The sequence below is a fragment of the Drosophila rhopaloa genome, unplaced genomic scaffold (assembly GCF_018152115.1).
Source record: "Drosophila rhopaloa isolate 14029-0021.01 unplaced genomic scaffold, ASM1815211v1 contig_115, whole genome shotgun sequence".
NCBI classification, from domain to species: domain Eukaryota; kingdom Metazoa; phylum Arthropoda; class Insecta; order Diptera; family Drosophilidae; genus Drosophila; species Drosophila rhopaloa.
Genome location: NW_025334990.1, coordinates 5,439,498 through 5,459,558, shown reverse-complemented (window position 1 = coordinate 5,459,558; position 20,061 = coordinate 5,439,498). Strand labels below are relative to the sequence as shown.

At 40.6% G+C, this 20,061-nt stretch overlaps 2 protein-coding genes across 3 annotated transcripts; one reads left to right on the top strand and one right to left on the bottom strand.

The window, feature by feature from the left end:
• Window positions 1-11,488: 11,488 nt before the first annotated feature.
• On the bottom strand, window positions 11,489-18,556 carry LOC108044278. Of its 2 annotated transcripts, XM_017123237.1 has the most exons (7): window positions 18,387-18,556; window positions 17,508-17,661; window positions 16,248-16,583; window positions 15,604-16,187; window positions 12,761-14,260; window positions 12,590-12,702; window positions 11,489-12,526 (listed from the first exon to the last, which is right to left on the bottom strand). In XM_017123237.1, the coding sequence occupies exons 2-7, from the start codon at window positions 17,630-17,632 to the stop codon at window positions 12,314-12,316; spliced, it is 2,871 nt and encodes a 956-aa protein (XP_016978726.1). In that variant the 5' UTR covers window positions 17,633-17,661; window positions 18,387-18,556; the 3' UTR covers window positions 11,489-12,313. The 2 variants fall into 2 exon arrangements, with proteins under 2 accessions (XP_016978726.1, XP_016978727.1); XM_017123238.1 differs by lacking the exons at window positions 11,489-12,526; window positions 12,590-12,702; window positions 12,761-14,260 and adding an exon at window positions 14,501-15,319 and having other exon boundaries at window positions 18,387-18,553.
• A 931-nt stretch (window positions 18,557-19,487) lies between these two features.
• LOC108044281 (ubiquitin-like protein 5) lies at window positions 19,488-20,013 on the top strand. Its single transcript, XM_017123240.2, has 3 exons — window positions 19,488-19,621; window positions 19,682-19,820; window positions 19,884-20,013. The coding sequence occupies exons 1-3, from the start codon at window positions 19,583-19,585 to the stop codon at window positions 19,925-19,927; spliced, it is 222 nt and encodes a 73-aa protein (XP_016978729.1). The 5' UTR covers window positions 19,488-19,582; the 3' UTR covers window positions 19,928-20,013.
• Window positions 20,014-20,061: the final 48 nt, after the last annotated feature.

The following is a 20,061-nucleotide window of genomic DNA, read 5'->3' as shown; positions in this document are numbered from 1 at the left end:
CGAACAGACACTCGGATTTGACTGATAAAGAACAAGTTTACTTTATAGTTTTAAAAGCTCTAGAAGTCAGTGTTATACTATATTTTTGTGATATCTGTTTCCGAGAGGGGAATCCTTGGGCAAGGATGTGTGGCATGGCACCGCCACCACATGTCAAAGTTCAGTGCTAAGCACCGGGAACAAAGTGTAAATATGTAAATGACAAAAGCCCGGCGCACAGACGCTCGCTCACTCAAGGACGCAGGACCTGTCAGGACTCTGAGGCCGTTGAGTGACATGAGATGTTTGCTGCTGCTGCTATTGCTGCTACTGTGAAGCTTGTTAGACATTACAATGCGTGTTTGTGCCAGGATAACTGTCAACAGTTGCCGTTGAATTCGTTGCTTTTCTTTGCTGCCTTTCCTTCTTATTTTACAAGTTTGCTAATTTCTTTTGTACATTTTCGAGATGCTCAACAACGTCATGCATTAACATAATATAACAATACCTCACCCTAACTGGAGGTTAGTCCTCCTATCATTGTGTTTCCTTGGATCACGTGCAACAGTTGGCGTTGGAATAAAGCAAATAAATCATCGGAGAGAAGTTATTTCAGATGTAGTCCGAACGGAATCAATTCATTTCCATCCATATGAAAAATGCCAATTGACCCACTCTGAAACCTGAATATGGATGTTCATGCAAATGCGTTCCCCCAATGTGTGCAATTTGTGCAGAAAATATTTATATCTTTATGGCTAAACAATAAGCCTAGTTGACAGATGATCTGAAATGAATATAATGTTTACCAAAGCAATTATCTTGTTTCTCCACAAATGTACCAATAAAATACAATCATAATAAGCAGCAAGCGAGTATGAAAATATTTATGTATGCATTCCTATTTATAATTTGTATAAGCATTTAATTAAAATTTATGGCATACGATTAACTCTTTACCTCTGTTAGAGTAAATATGCTGTCGTAATTTTTTTGTAGCTACACATGGAAAAAAAAAATGAAATTGAATTTAAAATAATAATTTATTCAAAATAATTTATAAACATATACTTTTTTAAAAATAGCCTGTGATATAAAAATAACATTGAATTAATAATAGAAATACAAAATTAATTTTATAAAACTTTATAACTTTATAAAATTAGCAAATATTAGTATTTTATTTTGAATAAATTTTAATAAATAATAATACATTTTTTCTCGAATTTAGATCGTGTTTTCCGTCAGTGCAAGCAAATTGTACTATACCAAAATATGAATAAATCTGCTTTGAAGTAATCTTTTAAAGTATAATAACTTTTAGGAAATGAAAATGTTTATTTAGGCAAGGCTTCAATTTTTGGCTAAGCTTGCCGAAATAAATCTTTAGTAATTGTGAGGAAAGTTTAATAAAACTGTCATTTGCTTTTCCTAAGGATTTTACTGAGAGCATTCTTCGCTTTGACTGTTTCAGCTATTTGAAAAGATTCTTAGCCAAATCCTTTCTTGAGCCCGAACAAAGCCTATTACGAAACTTTTGCCATAAATATTAAAACATATTATTTTAAAATTTCAGCTGGGCAACCCTGAATGGACCATAAAAATGAATCATTTAATTCGACATGTGTTTGTTAGGTGCTACCCGAAGGCAAGACGGCTTAAGTTTATGCAAATTAAATTACAATTATAAATTCTAAGGACCTTTCCTGCCGTCTGAGTTGGCCCTGACCAAGTGGCTATCTCGCCAGCGCCATCATCTTGGCCTAATCTCAGGACAGCCTCGGGCTGGCATTACACTTGCAAATGCCATATGCCAAATGTAAATATTTAAAATGCTAAAATACATTTGACACTCGAGTCTGCAGCTCTTAGACAGACGCTTCGCAGTGGCATTGTTGAATAATCTGCCTTCTGTCCCGCATTATCCCCATGTTTTTGTTGGGGATTCACTCAAAACGAAGGCTAAAAGCACTTGTGCAATTCCGTTCATTGCCGCGATAATACCCTTTGAAGTGAGGTCTTTAATACTTGCTTAACTCCGAAAATATTTTAATACTCTGTCATTGCAGTCGAAATTAAATAACAGAAAGATTTCCGATAACATAAGCTTACCATTTGATTCATGTATTTCCTGTAAAATACATTTTATTTTGTGGGAATGCCAGATTTACTTGTGGGAAATATCCTCATGCGCCATCCATTGGTTGACCACATTCGCATAAGGAGTTTGTTGACCATTAAATTAAATTGAAACTGCAATTGAAATTAACTTTATGCATATTTTTCATGGATTTAAATAGAAATGCCTTGAAGGTGAAGCAACATTTCCGAATTAAATTTATTTCAAACGCCGACTTGTCAGCGAGCATTGGGCACGATAAAAGCTCAGAAATTGAGTGCTAAAAATGTTTAAAAGTTTTTCCTTGTACCAAACAGAAGTTGAAAAAGTGAACCCATACGCCCAAGTGTGTGTATATAAATACATGGGTACTTAGTTCGCGAAACTAACAACAATATGGAAATCAGTTAACAGAAAAATAACCGAATGAAGTCAAAACTACACAAACTATGGCTTTTTCACAACAAGAATTTTAGACTACTGGGTTTCAGTGCTTGGGTTCTCTATCTCAATTCTAGTACTTAAAACAGAGCTGCCCACTTTTTTCTCCAGACCAAAACAGACCATTTTAAATTTAAGAAGAACTTATCCAGTTTTGTCCTTTATAAGAATTCAAAAGTCTTTCTTAAAACAATTTATTTTAATGAAAACCTACCTTGCGATATTAGATATTTTCTAAAAAGTGTAAAACTAAAGTGAGCCATCATAATCGGGAAAAAAATATCTAATCCTAAACAAAGTTTTACTTTATTATGGTAATTATAAGGTAAACATTTGGTTGGTATTTTAAAAAAAGCTTCGTTAAAAACTAAAAAAAACTTTTAATGGGAATCTTTTTTTGCCAAGACCACAAAATAAAAGGCACTCAATCAGTGGACAACACAACTGGTGACAGATTTATTTAAATTTGTATTTAATTATCTCAAAGATAATTGAAATAACAGAAGAAATGCACAACAAAATTCAGTTTTATGCGAAACTTGTACGATAAAAAATTGTTATGCATCCATTTTTTGTTGTGCTAAAATTTTTTAGGCTAGTTAAAATTTAACAAATTGAAAATCCTATTTTCAATCAGCAGATTTCGGTTGGGTAGGTTTAAAAAGTTTAATTTATAACTTGGTACACCAGTATTAACAAATAAGTTTTAAGAAAACTCCGAAGGCTAAATTAACTAAAAGGTGGAACTTATAAAGCATTTATCCCCGAAAGTATATATCTAATCGATTTCAATTTGTGAGAGTATGTTTTTAAAAAATGTTTACTTATTAATTAAATAAAAATGGAAAGTTTAAAATTACAAAGCCCTTTTTCACTACAATAAATGGCCAAAGTCCCCCTAAGTCGAAAAAAAAAAATAATTTAGTATAAGGAATTTGGCCATTTTTCCGTATTTTCTTACCCAATCTGTCAGACATTTAAAATAGGCAACACTGGTCTGTGGCTTGGGGCAACTTCCTGTTTTCATGGCTGTTATCTACGCCTTTTGTCTCTTGACCGAAAAGTTTGTCCTGCCCCTGCCAGCGGCCTGATTAAAGCGAAACTTAAATGCAGAACACTTCAAAATTGTCTGATTACGAGCGCTGAAAAACGCAATGCAATTGCGAGCAATCTCGTCCTGCACCTGTAATTATGGCACGGCGAATGGAAAATGTGGGAGGCGCGGGGCCCATTGAAGTGTAACACAAAAGTATGAGGGATTGCTAAAAGCAATTTGAAAACAACAGAGTGAAAACGCTCCCAGTTCCCCGATCTCATCTCTTGGCCCTCAGAACCCAAGAATTGTAGAAGTTGGCGTTGCCATGGCAATTATGAAGCTGGAAGAGGTTGCTGCGCTTCGAAAGGATGACGCCACGACTCAGCTCAAGGCTACACTCAGAATTTGTCATCCGTAGACCATTTAAGCCATTTGGTAAAATTTAAATACAAAATCTTTTATTATACACATGCATAGCTAGTTTGATAAGGATGACCAAGAATATATTTAAGTAACTCAGCATAACTGAAACTTTCAAATAGCTCATACAAATATGTTTCTTTTAGTAAACAACATCTTTTAATTTTAAAATTACTAAATTCTTTGACGTCCATTTATCCAAAAATCACCTTAGATTATTCATTTTCAAAGGCATTTAAAATGTATTTTGAAAAATTGTATTTATTAAACAGCCTGTACAACATTACCAAAACAACATTGTTGTAAGAAATTGGACAAAAACTAAAAGATGTTTTAAAAAATTTAGTTTTTCAGTAGTTCACTGTAAATAAAGACAAATCAACTCATAAACTTTTATGGACTTCTTATGATTTTGTTAGATCTATAAGTACTAACAAAAATCTAAGTTTTTAAAAATGATTCTTAAGCAATATCGATTGCCTTAAAAGCTTTTGCATTGTTGGGTTTTTTGAATGTCCAGAACCACGTGTTTCCCAGAGTAATTGAATGAAAACAATTAATAAAACGTATATATGTACGTATTGGGCAAAAAACGAAGCATCTGAAAAAACCCGCAAAGAAAACATACTAAATTAACCGAATAAAATGATTTTTATAATTGATGGATCCACTCGCTTAAAAAATATGTTTTAAATAATTAAACGAGCTTTCTGTGAGTGTAGGCTGGAGTAGGGGTGGTTTTGGTTGTTAGCAAAAAGTGCGAGAATGGGCGGGGGATGCTATCTCAGTGGCATACTTAGGCGGAGACTATGCATTATCCAAGAACTTTATTAAAGTGCACGGTGAGTGCGCCTCGGCACCTGCGGCTGCGACAACTTGGCAGCCAGCTATGCGGCCATATCCATGATCCTTTTAGCTGCTTCAACTTGCTTAAGCCCAACTCGACCGCGGGCTGAGCCCCCAACAATTTGCACGCAATAAAACATGTATGCACCGCAATTAAAATTTGAGGAGCGGGGAGAGAGTTTGGCATGCCTAAAACCAGTCAGTGTGGACCTTTTCACATATTAATGAAGGGCCCATAAGTAAACATTGCCTTTGTAATTACCTAAGGCAAACAAAGGGCAAAGGGCTTAGGTTTTATTTCGGGGCTGTTGACTTTGAATTAACAGAAACAACGGGCATAAAAAGACAAATGTGTAGTGTAAACATAAAGTATTTACATTCGGTTAAGTAAGAGCCTTATGGCAAGGACTAAATGTTAAAACTGACTTCGGATGAGTTTAAAGGTGGGTAGGGAGTTCAGTGTGTTGATCAGGCATTACTTTTTTGTTTACTGCCGGTCGGGTTTCCTTTTATTAGTCGCCATAAAGTGAGTCCTTTCTGCCCGTGCTGCCGACTTGTATGTTCATGTCTAGCCGCACTTTTATGGCGCATAAATCTGTTCGAATGACGACAAATTCTATTGCCGAAAATAGACATCCTCGAAGACGTCCGCTCCCTTTTTCGATCCCTTACAGCCTGCTAATTTTGGCAACAAATCTGCTAAGCCAGCTTATGGTCACACACAGAGTCGCTGGCACACACGCACACTCGGGCGAGTCCTGCAGGATATACATACATGCAGACGTATTCCAGGGATGCCGACATTGGTTACTTTGCTTTTTATTGTGGCTGAAACTGAAATTGAAACGTAAATCTTTGCGGAATGGCCAAAGTCGGAATTGATTTTTTATGGCTCGCTGTTGCCTTTATGAGCGATTTAATCATGGGTACAAGAATGCCCGGGTTAGAGATTAATCCGTGCAACTGGTGGGATAATCGAATTGCGAGCAGTATTCGTAAAAATAGCAATTGCTGGCATCCAGCAGTTTGTTTATGTTTTTGCTCACAGCGGGGACAATTTGTTTTAATTGCGAGCAAAACAACTGAACAATCACGTCTCATCGCCGGGAGTGAAATGCGCGATGGCGGTGGGTGGTCCCATAGTTAACCATGGTTGTTTACCAGCTGCAGCTGATTGAGTTAAGCTCTGCGGAGAAAACAGTTCGGATGCGTGCTCAAGGCTTAAAAAAACGCGCGAAAAAACAGAGCAGAAATGTGCCCCACGTTGCACAAGCATCATACGCCAACTTCGATAAATTGCAGAGATGTAAATAAAACGCAATGGTAGAAGGCTCGATGCGGAATTGTGTCAACAGCAATCCCAATCCCAATCCCAATCTCAGCCCCAATCCCACTGCAGACCGCCAGTCACAAGTGCAACGTGGCCAGCCAGCGAACTTTTATAATCTTAAATTTAAATATATTCCTTGCAGTACGACGCCTGTTTGAGTTCCATCATAACGATGTGGCAGTAGTTCAGGTCCTGATTAAAGACCAATGGACTCTTATATACATGCCCACATACGTACGTACTTGTTCGGCTTAAAGCACTGGATGCCTGGCAACGGCTGCTGCAAAGGATTTATTTCGTTTCGTTTACTCTTCCTGCCTGCTACCTTCAATATTACGCATATAACGTATACGCCGGGTGGGCCGGGTGCGAAGTGTCAACCACTTGCAACTTTTGACGTCATATATTTTTGTTGGTTTTCAATTAAAAAGTTTGCCTTATCCCGCCTTTGTTGCAACGCCCAACTGGCCTCCTCGGCAGCAGTTCGTCTCTTTTTTGCAAGATTTCATTGTTCGGATGCCTCTGACAGCATTCTGACAGCCTGCATGCAACACATTTTAGCCAAATGGAAATCGCAGACAATTGCCATTGACGTGGGCAAACCATTTAGGTAAATAATTGCTTTGCCAGCTTAGTTGGGCATTTACAGCGATCAAACAATGGCCTGCAATTTCGCAGGTTCCGAGCTGCATTAATATGCATGTAGGTTGCATGAAATCACATGAAATATAAGCTCTACTCGAACAAACACTTGATTACATATCTCTGCGTACAGCACACAAAAGAAATCGAAACTTGGACTGTTACGTCAAATAGCATTCAGCATTTCGATACAAAGGAATAGGAACAAATTACAGTTGCGGAAATACAAGTCTAAAATAAACGATACTTTATCATCTAATAGAACTTATTACATACAGATTATTTTAATGAAATGTTGAGATACTGTTATTTTCTTCATGTAAATGGACATATTTTAAAAAATACATGACAAAATACATGAAGGAGAAATATATCAGAATTACTATTAACATTTTTTACTCACCATGCTAAATATTAGCAAAATTATGTATTTCAAGTCGGAGTAAAAGTATCGCTTTTTTAGGTGATGTACGGAGAAATATGAAAGCTAGTGTAAATATTGCAAATTAAATGAAAGGTTAACAAATCTTGCAATCTAGTCTGTCAAAGCTGTGAAAATAATTGGAAACTGATTTTAATTTATTACGTACATATTGTGACGTATATATTTTACATAACTGCACAGGTATTGTACTCACTTAAAATAAGCTTAGAGTTAAAAATTCTCACAAGTCTTGTTTGTTTTGGTTAAAAAAAAACTTTCATATATCTGCATTTAGCAGAGAAAAATGGTTGTTCGTTTTGTAACATTTGAAATGAGGTTAGGCAAAACTAAACCCTCAAGTGTTTAAGCCAAAAGCAAAATTGTCTTTTTTCCATTTGAATTTGAGCATTTCTGAGAATCGTGTGTATGCACTTGCACTAAACGGTTCTAAAGGAAATTTCTTCAATACATAAATTCGCAATAAGGTTTTCTGCCAAGTTGATCGTAAATTTTGCTGACCAAACTTCGTTTCAGGCACGTTTTATTATCCTGGCGCACTTCCAAGCGTAATTGATTGATTGATGGATGGATGCATGGATGGGCCAGGCACTCGCACACATGCCCCACTTCCCCGCTCCCCAAACACATTCAACCGGGCAAATGGCCGATATTAAAGCAACGACTTTCTGCCAAAGTTCTGGACAACTTAGCACATTTAATCTTTAATTAAGAGCAACAAAGACGAAACGTTATCTGACCCTGTTGCGGGGGAATCAACCGCCCCTGCCGGCTTAAATGATGCGTTAAGATGACTCCGGTGAAGGATCACGAAAGTGGCTTGCGGCTTTCGGGGTTTCTGTGGCCCCACAGCCGCAGAAGGACTTTAAGGCCAAATACTGGGCTGCCAAAGAGACAAAAGTGTCGAGGCAGGACAGGGCAGGCCAAACGGCAAATGGCCGAGTAAACCTCCCTTCCGCATAATTCGCAAAGGCATTGCAAATGAATTAAATTACACAAAAGTGCGAAGTAATGGCCGGCAGGCCAAAGAGTTGCGTTGCCAACAGCTATGCAAATGGACACTCGGCCAGAGGGCCAGGACCCGACGCAGAAGGAGGTGGATGCCGAAGGACGTGGTGCTAAGTCAGCGGAGGGATTTTTGCAAAGGCTAAATCCTATTAAAATTCAATTGTCTGTAAATAAAATGATGGCGTGACGGACTTGGAGGCCCAGCGTGGATTGTTTGTCACTTAATTAAGGTTAATGTGCACGTCCGACTGGCAGCAAGGCTTAACTTTGGATCTGTAAACAAGTCCCATGCGTAATTAAATTTCCAATGAGATCGGCAATGGCACAGCAGCTGCTGCTGCTGCTGTCGAACTTTGAGCCCCGGGCTTCTCCAGCGGATGTAGTTTCGGGAAACAGGACATCGAGCAAATGGCTTGTGCCGACTGTGTGACAAGTTTATTTCATTATGGTCACTGAGCAAAACACTTCCTCCAGGCACTTCCTCCTCCTGCTGAGCGACCATGTCGCCGCAGAGTGGAGTCAAATTGAAAGCTATCAAAATGTGTGCATAACGGTTTGTTAAATAGTTATTGTCCTGGCATTTGCTGCTGTGGCTGCCACCCGCTCCAAATAAATTTAATTACGCCAACAAGTCACACAAGTGCCTCTAACTAAGCGTCGGCCGCACTCCCATACACATCGCAAACAGATTTGCATTGCAAACAAAACTTTTATCCAAGCCGCTCAATGTATGCGCATATCTAATGCGAACTGACTGCGGTCGTGACTTTGCTTCTCACTGCACGGGTAATCGGTTTGTGGAGGCTGGCAGTCCAGTGTCACATCATATCATATTTACAGTGAATTTGGGAACAACTTTGGCCCGAGGCATATGCCGGCCTCCGTCTCTCCGGGACGGCCATAAACATTGTTTTGGAGTGCCAAAGCAGATTAACTTGGCCATGGCATGTATTCGTGCACTTGCTGATAACCAATCATTTTGGTCAGATCCGGAGCACTGCACACAGGAAAATTAGTGCTCGCATTTCGTGAAATGGTAGCAGAAATTACCTGCGTCTCATCAAAAAAAGAAACCTCGCTAAACATTATGATTCAACAAATAAAAATATTACCTTGGGACTGACCACAGTTGTAAAACAATATTAAAAGAATATTCAATCGTATTTATACAATCCCTTTAGGCAGAGAAGAAGAAAAATCTAAAAAAATTGTTTTGGCGTTAAAGCATATCACCCATACGTACTGTTGCCCGTGATATGTATATTTATCTTTAGAAACAGGAAAACAAAACATTTTATTTTATGCTTTTAGAAGTGGCATTTTAAAAACAAACCCTTTGTGGAAATGAATTCGCCTGTTAAAAATAAACACAAATGGAAAATTCGGGCAATTTTTATTTAAATCTGAAAAAAACCAGCTCATGTAACTATGTTGGTTTTCTATACAAATTTATGTAAATAGCAACTGTTACTTTTTTATACTGACAAATACATTTTTCTTATAAGGGTATCATTTCGTGTTTTTAAATGACTACCTATTTTCTCTATTTAACTACCTTACAATTTCTATTGTTATCTCAATTTACCTTAGAATGTCAATCTCAGCGTAAATATTAACAAAATAAAAACGCTTTAATTGTTTTAAATGTTTGTATTAAACTCTGGCCATACCGTTCTATATAACAAATAACCTATTTTGTTGGGTGTACGCATCAGCAAAGCATCTTTTTGCACGCCATCGTAAACGCTTGAGGAACAATTTCCTTATCAAACCAAGCCGAAAACTTTCTTCGAAGTTTTCTTGTGGCCTTGGTATAAAAGTGTGATATGATGGCTTGAGTTTTATTGTCTCGGCAGGATTGCAACTCCCTTTATGGCGAGCACACTTCAGCTGGCTGATCCCGCCATTAATGCCTGCAAATTGTGCCTCGACACGACAGCAAATTCAATACAAAATAGAAAAAAAGTTCCTGCCAACTTAAACACTCTGCTCGGCTCCATTGAGTTCAGGGAAGTTAGTTGGGTTGCCTTTATTTTTTACAGCCCCTGCTGAAAACTTTTCTCATTAGTCACTATTTTTAGCTGCAGTTTAATTGTTACACACTCGCAGGACGAAAGTTTCCCTGCCAGAGTGCGAGTACTCAAAGTTGTTTTAATTTTTTATTCCTTCGCTGGGAATTCATCCGGCGGTGGTGGTGGTGGTGGCTGGCATTTGAGCAAGATTTGTGTAAACAAATTAAGCGTGCTGCATGCCGGGCCATTTCTTTCTTTTGTAACAATCGAGCAGGTGCGAAATGAATATGGTGAAGTTACGCCCAACAGAATTAAAAGTTTTCGGGCCCCGGTGGCAATTAAAGTTAATGCGTGTGTGATGGCAGGGGTATACCCAGTAATTACACAAAACGCGTGAGCAATGTCTGTAATTCAGGCTCAAACGAGGACGCACAAAGCATTGACATGCCGCAGTCCTGTTCCTGGTACAGGTCCTTTCCGTAGAGGTATTTTCCTAATGGCGAACCGAGAGCATGTCGGCTGCTCTATTTGGGCGAAATTTCAGGTGGTACCTTTGACGGAATCCCACCAAGCAAGATGTTGCGACGCATCGCCCCGCCGGCAGATAAATTCATCGGCCCTTTCTGGCTTCAGACAGAAAGCTCACTTTAATTAAGTGCATGCCTTCACCTGTACTTGAATATGAAATCCTTTGACTTGCCCGCGCTCGGAATTTCCTCTCACAACAAATTAAATGACAATTTACATGAACCCTAGACGAAATGACACATCCTTGCCGAGTCAACAGATCCAGAGGTATTTTCATATTAAATTACCCAAGCACAAGTCTGCAACAGAAATGCACTTAATAAATTCATCAGATGAAAACACAAGACCTGTCTCATCATTTATTCCAAATCGGCTTAGCCGAACAACATTGAGACTGTCAGCAAATTATAAGAAATTGCACTCAAGAGTAAAATGTAATATTGTATAATTATGTATATCCGGATTTAAATGAATCCCTTTAACATATTCTGACCCACATTTATTAGTGAAAAGTTTCAACTGACACAAGTAACTGAAGGCTCTGATCTTTTACACCGTCTTTTTTAAGTCCTTTCAGTGACGTAAAAAAACAACTAATTACTGCAACTGGATAGTAAGGTTTAATTAATTTCCCTGACTTTGGCAGTTTTTTTTCCTCCCTTCTCCCTTTTAACGACGAAAAGGTTTTTATTATACCGAGCAACGCATTTATTGTTGAAAAAATGGGATGAAGTCTTAATGAACAAACGACGTAAATACAAACTATACCAATTAAGTAAACTTACAGCAAAAACAATAGAAAAAGTATATTTTTAATTATCAACTATTTTTGGGTTCACTCTTTAGACGTATATTGAACGTATGCGACGAGTACAGACATTTTGGATTGGTTTTATTTGATTGGGTGAGATATGTGCAGGTTCCATTCGATAGGCTGAGTTGAGATGTTCAGTGAGTTTCAGTTTTATTTGACACTATTTCAGAGGGGTTCCGTTTCTGTTTAATTCAAATCGCTGTGCAATTATAAAATGTTCGCATGTTTCCATTGTAAAACAGTTTAGCTTATAAATAACTTAAACTATAGATTTGAAGCAAACGTGCGGCTTAGACAAACTATGACTATTTAGTTCAAAACGCTTATAAATGGCAAACATGGTAAAATAATTAGTAGAGGAGACTTAAAGGAACTGATGATTGATTTCAGAGGGAAAAACTAAATCTGAATAAATATTTTAGGACTTTTCTTGGACACTGGATTCGAGCCCCGACTTAATAAATTAGGTATATACAAAAGTAACCTTATTTGGATATAAACACTTCAAATCTACGATATGATACAAAACACTTAAAAGCTATAGCCTTACTTTTTATATAGTTCGCATAAGTTAAAGGCGGCTGGGCTCCGTTGATCCACATCTCGCAGTGATATATTGTTTAGTTTCCTTTTTAAGGCACAGACATTATGTACACCTGACAGTACTTAGGTCACTAGAGAGGGATTTGGGCAGATCTATGTGGCTGGCGGTTTGCCGTGCACACGAAACCGGTAGAGGCAAGTATAGGTGGGCTGGCCGTGATTCGTCTCGATGCGCAGTTCGACGATATCGTACGGCCGTTTGATGTCCAGGCTCTGAACGGCGAAGTACTGGAGGGAAGCGCCATTGTCCTCGAACTGGTATTCCCCGAACAGCACCGGTTCCTGGTCTTTCTCTTGCTCCAGCCCCTGAGAAAATGCATAAATCGTATTAGACCTAGACCAATAACATTGCTTAATATTGACACATACCCAAACGGTGAAGTTTTTAGGAGCAGACTCTATCTTTCCTGTGGGGGACAGACTCTTGGGTATGTGTTCCAGGGTGAATCCTGTGACGTACACCAACGAGTTAAGCTTTAGCACTGCGGAAGTAAAAATGATCAGAACTGTCTTTAGATTAAGTAATAACACGAGACTTGCCTAGGAATCCGGGGAATCCCTGGAAGGCCCAGCACTCTCCTGGCTGGACATTGGGCGAGATGGCCACCCGCGGCGTGTTAGTGGGATACCAGAGTGGAATTCCAAACACAGATATTTGAGCTGATTTGGTCTGGTAGCTCTCGGTGCAACGCGTGGACAGGATTTGGCCGCCCGCCGACTCCAAAGCGAAGTCCACCAGGCCCGTTTTGTCTGCATCATAAATAGCCAGCACCGTCTTGACTATCTGGCGCACCTCTTCCTCTCGGATGTGGCCCTTCAGCGCCTTAGTGCTCTCGTTGTGCTTCGCCTCCACGACCAACAGCATCTCCCGCTTGAGTCGCTCGCTGATATCGCTCATCAGCAGGATACTGGAGCGCTCGATCTCATCGCGGATGTTGTTGTTCGTGCGCTTGTTCAGCTCCAGCAGCTGCTGTTCCAGATAGTCCTTGGCCACGAACATGCTGCGCACCCAGTTCTGCAGATCGATGTCATCCAATTGTCCAGCGGCACCGCCAGCGGTGGATTGTTTAAAGCCCAGAATTTCGACCAGGGACAGTTTGATCTGCTTGTTGAGAAGAGCGAACTGTGAATCATTGAGCGAAGAAAGTTTGCTTTCGATCTCGGCCAGCAGCCCGCTGAAGCGCCGATCCTGGGCCAGTTCGTGTTGCTGCATGCGTTCCAACAGATCCTCCTGGCTGAGCTTTAGGTTGCTGATCGACTGGTGTAGATCGGCATTCTCCGCCTGCTTATCGGAGAGGGCCAACTTGATGAAAGCGATCTCCCTGTTCAGACTATCAATTTGGATATCTGTGGGAGGCGAGCCGGAACTTTCCTTTGGCTCGAATTGCCGGACCTGAAGATTAATGCGAGCATCCACGAAATCGGACAACTCTGGAGCCGACAGAATACGTCCCAACAGCGCCGCAAAGTCAATATTCTCCAGTTGAATTGTGTAGTGCGATTCATGTAGGTGGACTTCTGATTTGATAAGTCTGGTGATCTCCTCTAAATTAGCTTGCGAAAGCTTTGCTCCGTCCTGCAAACTGCCCGACCTTTGCAGTTCTAGTTTCAGTTTTATGGCCAGATCAGCCAAATCCTCCTCAGTTAGCTGTGTTTTCTGTGAAAGCTGCTGCAAGTTTTCCTTCATCAGCTGGACAATGAGTTGAACCTGCTGTGGCGCCAATTGCTTTGATTGCTGCTGGATTTTGAGCTCTACCAACTGCTGCACATAGCTGTTGACATGGTTCAAGATATTCTCGTATTCTTCCGGAGTCAAGGCTTTCTGTATATTCCCTTCGATGTTAGCCATTTTGAGCTTGATGGCCTCGGCTTCCTGCTGGGGACTTCCAACGGTGGGCAACTCCATCCAATTCTTCAATGAGGCTCCAGCACTGGACAAACGGCTTTGCAGAGAGCTGAATACGGTCAGTGGCAGCGGCAACAGAGCTTCGGCTCGCTGAACGTAACCTATACGTTGATCCTCTTGCAACAGCGACCATCCTGACCGAAGAGAAAACGAAACATAGCACTATTAGTTGGCAATCCTTCTACATTTCCAGTTCCCCACAGCTTCGATTATCAAATAGTCTGAGGTGAGGGGGAACATCGTCTTTTGGGGGTAATTCCAACACAAATGCAGAAGGATAGAGTTCGGTTTTGGCCAACCAATATTGCTTGTTTACGTTTTACTTACCATTTAGCGAACTTCCAACCAATGGCAAATAAAACAAACTACTCTTCTTTGTACTTGATGTTTTGTATGAAATTGTTTGCGATTTATTTTTTGTATAGACTATTACAAAGCAAACGGAGAACAATTTACAATTAAACGTTGTTTGACAACAAGTAATATTTAGTTAGGGCATTCACCCAGTCGGATAAAGGCCCTAATTGTTGGACAAGAGTTTAGTTTACGTAAATGATTACAAAAAAATCTGCAATTTGAACAGCTGCGAGCTCTATCCTTCTCCCATCAGCCTGTGATGTTGCATTTTGTTGGGAATTGTGTGTGTTGGTGAGGTGGGATCATGTGGGGTGGTTGTCTAAGAGTGAGGGCAAATGAGGCTACGAATAACTATACTATAAAGGGAAAATTGCGAGCCCGGCAAACGGACAAAACTCGGACCAAATGCTAAAGTTTGTACTTGAATTGTTCATAAAGAAAGTGTCTCATATCTTTTGACATGTACGGAGAGTTATCCTCTCAACAAAATCTTAGTCAATAAGCAACTGCTGGAACAGTTCGACCACCAAACGGTAGCCTATCCGTTCCAGATGTTCCCTAAACACGCTCATAATAGACCTGATCATCGGCCTGAAAGATCTGGCGCCCCTTGTTGACCACGTTCTGACCGATGGTTCTCAGATACAGCACATAGTCATCGGCCCAGTCGCGGACGCGCACCGCCTGCTCGGAGGTCTGGGTGCGTATCGATTCGTACTGGGCCTGGTTCAGGTAGTCGCTCAAATTGAGCTTGGGCAACTCAGGTAGGGTAAATGTGTATTCGGACAGGGATTTGGGTGGGAAAGTTTCATTGGGGTGTATGTAATAGAACAGACCTGCAAAGGCAAAGCAAATTAGGCATTGGTCCTTGGCAGATGGCGAAAGTAAAATAAAATATGTCATCACGTGGCCACTGAATTTTAATCCGCGGGATTTTACTAACAAATTAGAGATGGCGTCACGCGACTGTCAACGACCAGACCAGAGTATAAATAAACCCACCGGAGGTGATCTATATGTATATAGCATGAGTTCTCGAACCGATTCAAGGTCAGGGCAAACGCTCGAACATATTTTACTTTACGATGTAAATCGGACTGTGTTTTGGAGGTCTACTCACCCGTCAGAAGCAGCAACGGCAGCAAAATCAGCAGAAATATGAGGAATCGCTTTTTCGACTTGTTTTCCGCATCCGAGGATCGCAGCAACCACGTGTCCAGACTCAGGACCGATCCAATGAATAAGTACAAATAACGCAGGAAGCTCGCGAATCCGCCTCCAACAGCCTGGGCTACTTTTCCCAGGAATCCAACCTGCTGGCTCTGCTGACGCCTAGCATAGTAGTTTTGATAGGCATTTGTCTCCGTGGCCGAGAGGTTGGTCACGCGAGTCCATACCGTGGAAACGCTGGTCACGACCAGCTGGATAAGGCGGACGAGCCACCAGCTCTGCTTCTGCTGTTGTGCAAAGGTGGCATCTAGTTCGTCTGCGGAGTCATAATTTGCCTGCTGGGTATACTTCGACTGGTAGCGGCGGCGGATGAATTCCTCCTGAGCAGGATTCTGCTGGACCATGTAGTTGACGCGCTCATCGTGATTTCCTAGGCTTCGCCTCGACATGTTAGGCATGGCCACAACTCCCGGGGCCAGCTGGCGGCGGTGGGGGGACAACTCAGAGTAGGTGTAGTCCGTCTTGGGTGTTTTGCTGCAAGAAAACATTATTAGTTGATAGGGTTCCTAAAGGATGCAGGATTGATTTACGCACTTCCAGTACTCGCCAGCATCCCTGTACTCGATGTAGGCCAGGTAGTCGCTGACATTTCCCGAGCTGAGGTTGCCGTTCGATTGGTTTAGCTTCTCCTGGGCAGAGTTGAGCGTGTTTTGTGTGGTTTCCAGCTGGGTTTTGTTCCGCGGCGTCGATGTGGCGCCCCCCGATCGCTTGGTTATGATCGACGTAACTGTGGTCTTGGTCGAGGTCTGTTTGCGTTTGGCCTCCGGGGTCATGTCGTCGCTCGAGTAGTCCGAGGTGAGCTGGGCAAAGGCCTTGCCACGGGTTTGCTTGCTGCTGCTCGACTCTACGATGTGCTCCTCCACTATCGTTCTGCAAGTAAGGGATGTAGATAGTCGTTTGAAAGATTTGGTGAAAATATTTCTATGAGTAAGCCCCTGATAACGTGCTCGAAAACTGGCGCAACTTCGAGTACAACGTATCAAAACAAAAATACAAAAATATGCTTATAAACGCGGCTGACCTTCAGCGCTATAAGCTGTTAGCCCACCCCAACATGCTCAATTTTGTGGCTAAAACGTGAAAACGAGTCTGTGATGGCCAATGTCGTCATCGAATGTGGGGGAACTGATCGGACGCTCTCTTGAATTCGGCGCGAAAAGCTAACGAAGCTCGACGAGCTGCCGCACCCTGTATGCGGCTTTGCCTTCGTTTTCTGCCCGTTTCGAAATTTAAATTCGCGCCGAGAGTGAATAACAAGAAGATGACGTCATGGCGACAAACACACGGCATACAGACACTCTCTATGAATGTGTATCGCTATACAGTCAAACTGCCCTAAGTTTATGAGCCTTTAAAAATATCTAACGATCTTTCGTTTGAAAGTCTTTGAAAATTCTTTGCTGACCCAGAATTTGAAAGTTAGTTAAGCCTAAGACGCAAATTATACATTGTGTTAAAAAATCTTTATCCAAAACTTTTGGTTGAATTATCCCAAACACAAATTTTTTAATGACAAATGGTAGTTGGGGTTTTGGAAGTTGACTGTAGTTGGGACGCAATCGTTTTAATTAACATCTGCTGTCACACGTGCCCGGAATGGAGCTTGAATTGCTGGTGGGCCTGGCATGCGGAGAGATGGGCAAAGCATTTATTTACAGTCTAACTTCCGTAACTATAAACGTCAAACTCAAAAGTATTTATACTTTTATAGACAAAAGGGTGCACAACTACTCGACTTAATTGTTTCCCAGTTAGGGGTTTGAGTTGTATTTCGGGAGTATCCCAGATACTTACTGCACATTCGTGGCCGCCGACTTCTTCTTGGGGTGGTGCACAACTCCATCGCCACCGGCGAGCAGGAAGGGGGTCTTGGAACGCGACCGCCGACGCGTTTCTATCTGGTACGTATCTTCGCTCATGATTAGATTCTTCACAAAGTGCTCCGGCCCTGCAAAGACCAAAAATAATTAACATGGGCCGCAATTTATTTGGAGTAAACATTAAACCCGTCCGTGTCTGTGTGTGTGAGAGTGTGTGCGTGCTAGGCGTGGGTTGTTTACAATTGGGCAGCTGGAAAACATTTGTGGGCTTCACTTTACTTTACTTCAGTTTACTTTACTCATTTACTTTAATGCTCGAGTGCCTGGCGGATCGAGCTTTCCTCCCAACATTAATGCCGCATTATGCAATGCGATGCGTGTGGAAATGAGCGCAGTGCCCGGTTTTAATTAGAATGCAATGGGGAGGTAAGTAGGCAGGCCATAAAGACCGCGTCTAAAAATAGGACGGAGCATTTTCGGATTGCGAATTGCTTGCCAGTGACCGTGGAACGATTGGTGGACTATGGAAGTAGATTTCTCGTTGAAGATTTGCCGTAAACTACGCCCGACCTATCGAGCATAGATTCCAGGGGGAGGGGGAGGCGGTACAGGGTGCTCCGGCAGACCACGCCATACACAAACAAAGCGTGATAATCAATACAATGAATTGCCCAAAATGGGTTCGCAGCACAGGCGCAAACATTTTGTATTTCGGTGAAATGGAAACCCAAACAAGTTTTCCGCAGCTGCGTCATAACGTAGCTGTAAAATGAAGCACGCACGCACACAAACACAATCACAACAGGGCAACGAAAAGTATTTCAGGCATTTCGCACTTAAATAAGCCACATACTTTTCTAATATTTCTCGTTCTGTTGCACTCAAAGAATTCCGTGCGATTTGGTTAGTTGAATATGCGGTTTGTTTGCAAGCGCCGCGACGATTTTAATAATAGCCTCCACTGGCGCGGCGATAAAATCACGTCTTTCCCGAGCGGCGAAAAAATTTAAATTGGAGGTGGTGAAACATCGAGGGTAACATCGATGTCATTGATGTTGTCGAAACATCGGTAATATCGATGTTTGGGAAAGCATCATCGATATTTTTCTCATTCGAACCTTAAATAATGGTCACACCAAAAAATCTAACTCCAATTCTTGCGCAAAAGACAAAATACTCTGTATTCTAAACGCAAAAATGTATAAAAATAGAAATTATGGAGGTTTTAAAATATACAAATATTTATTTATTATCTGAGATAAAACACATTTTAGTAATTACAAATTTGCCTAAGCATATCTGAGCCCACCAATCAAATGATTGTGGCGAAATAAATAACCACTCATATTCATAAAATTATAAACGATTGAATTCGAATATAAAATATGTTAAGTATTAAATGATGTAAAACTACGATTTCCACTAAGAACTATCCATTCCTACACGTAGTTTATCCCACTATCATGAGATGAATTAAATAAATTCCTTTCAACTAAATCAATCTGATAAAAAAAATATTTATTCCTGCTTTTAATTTGAAAACAATTCACTTCCTGAAGGAGTTTGTAGACCACCAGCTAACAAATAACTCAGATTACTTTGCCCATTTATTTACACCAATTCTGTCGGAATTCATTTGTTTTAAAGTGTTTATATTAATTTTACTTGGGCTTTTTGTGATTTTTTGAACTAGGAGCTGCATTTTGGGCCCAGACAGCTGTTTTAACGGAAAAAAATATAATAGAGAACAAAAAAAATAGTCTTATAGACAAGTTGATTGAAAAGCTGGTTTATTTACTTCTTGAAAGCCGATGTGTTGCTTTTATACCAACGGATGCCAGTGTGAATGAGTTGCAACAACGGCTGTATAAAAGTATCTTACATCGAAGTATCGATATCGTACATCTAGCAGCGACTCGAACCAAACGATATAAATTATGAGATACTTGACAACTCTTATAACGCGACTCGGCTAAAAAAATAGTCCCAATATACAACAACAAACCAGGAGGTTTGCTTGTTGTGATTCCATTAGAAAAACCATAAAATATGATTGAAATAACGTGTAATGATCGTCTTGGCAAGAAGGTAGGTTCAAATATTCAGTCAAACGATAGCCAGCTTGATAACCCAACGTATTGTACGCAGGTGCGCGTCAAGTGCAATCCCGACGATACAATCGGAGACCTCAAGAAACTCATTGCGGCACAAACAGGCACAAAGCACGAGAAGATTGTCCTGAAGAAGTGGTACACAATCTACAAGGACCCCATCCGCCTATCCGACTGTAAGCCCGGTTGGAATTAATCAAGCTTTGCCTTAAATTAATCTGTATTTTCAATATTTTCAGATGAAATTCACGATGGCATGAATCTGGAACTCTACTACCAGTAAATCTGCGGGAAAATGGCTTGTATAGCGTGGTTGTCCGATTTTTATAGCTACTTTGATAAATAAACAAATTTTGAATAAATACTGTATATCTTGGTTATGTTTTTATTCCCCAAGTCATACTATTCGATGGGATT

What these genes read in the sequence shown, in the direction of transcription:
- LOC108044278 (XM_017123237.1), bottom strand. Translation starts at nt 17,632, where the DNA reads ATGAGCGAAGATACGTACCAGATAGAAACGCGTCGGCGGTCGCGTTCC. An exon ending in GATGCTGGCGAGTACTGGAA is followed by an intron (nt 16,188 to 16,247) that starts GTGCGTAAATCA and finishes GTTTTCTTGCAG; the next exon opens with CAAAACACCCAAGACGGACT. An exon ending in GCCGTTGCTGCTTCTGACGG is followed by an intron (nt 14,261 to 15,603) that starts GTGAGTAGACCT and finishes CTCTTCGGTCAG; the next exon opens with GATGGTCGCTGTTGCAAGAG.
- LOC108044281 (XM_017123240.2), top strand. Translation starts at nt 19,583, where the DNA reads ATGATTGAAATAACGTGTAATGATCGTCTTGGCAAGAAG. An exon ending in ATGATCGTCTTGGCAAGAAG is followed by an intron (nt 19,622 to 19,681) that starts GTAGGTTCAAAT and finishes TATTGTACGCAG; the next exon opens with GTGCGCGTCAAGTGCAATCC. An exon ending in CCCCATCCGCCTATCCGACT is followed by an intron (nt 19,821 to 19,883) that starts GTAAGCCCGGTT and finishes CAATATTTTCAG; the next exon opens with ATGAAATTCACGATGGCATG.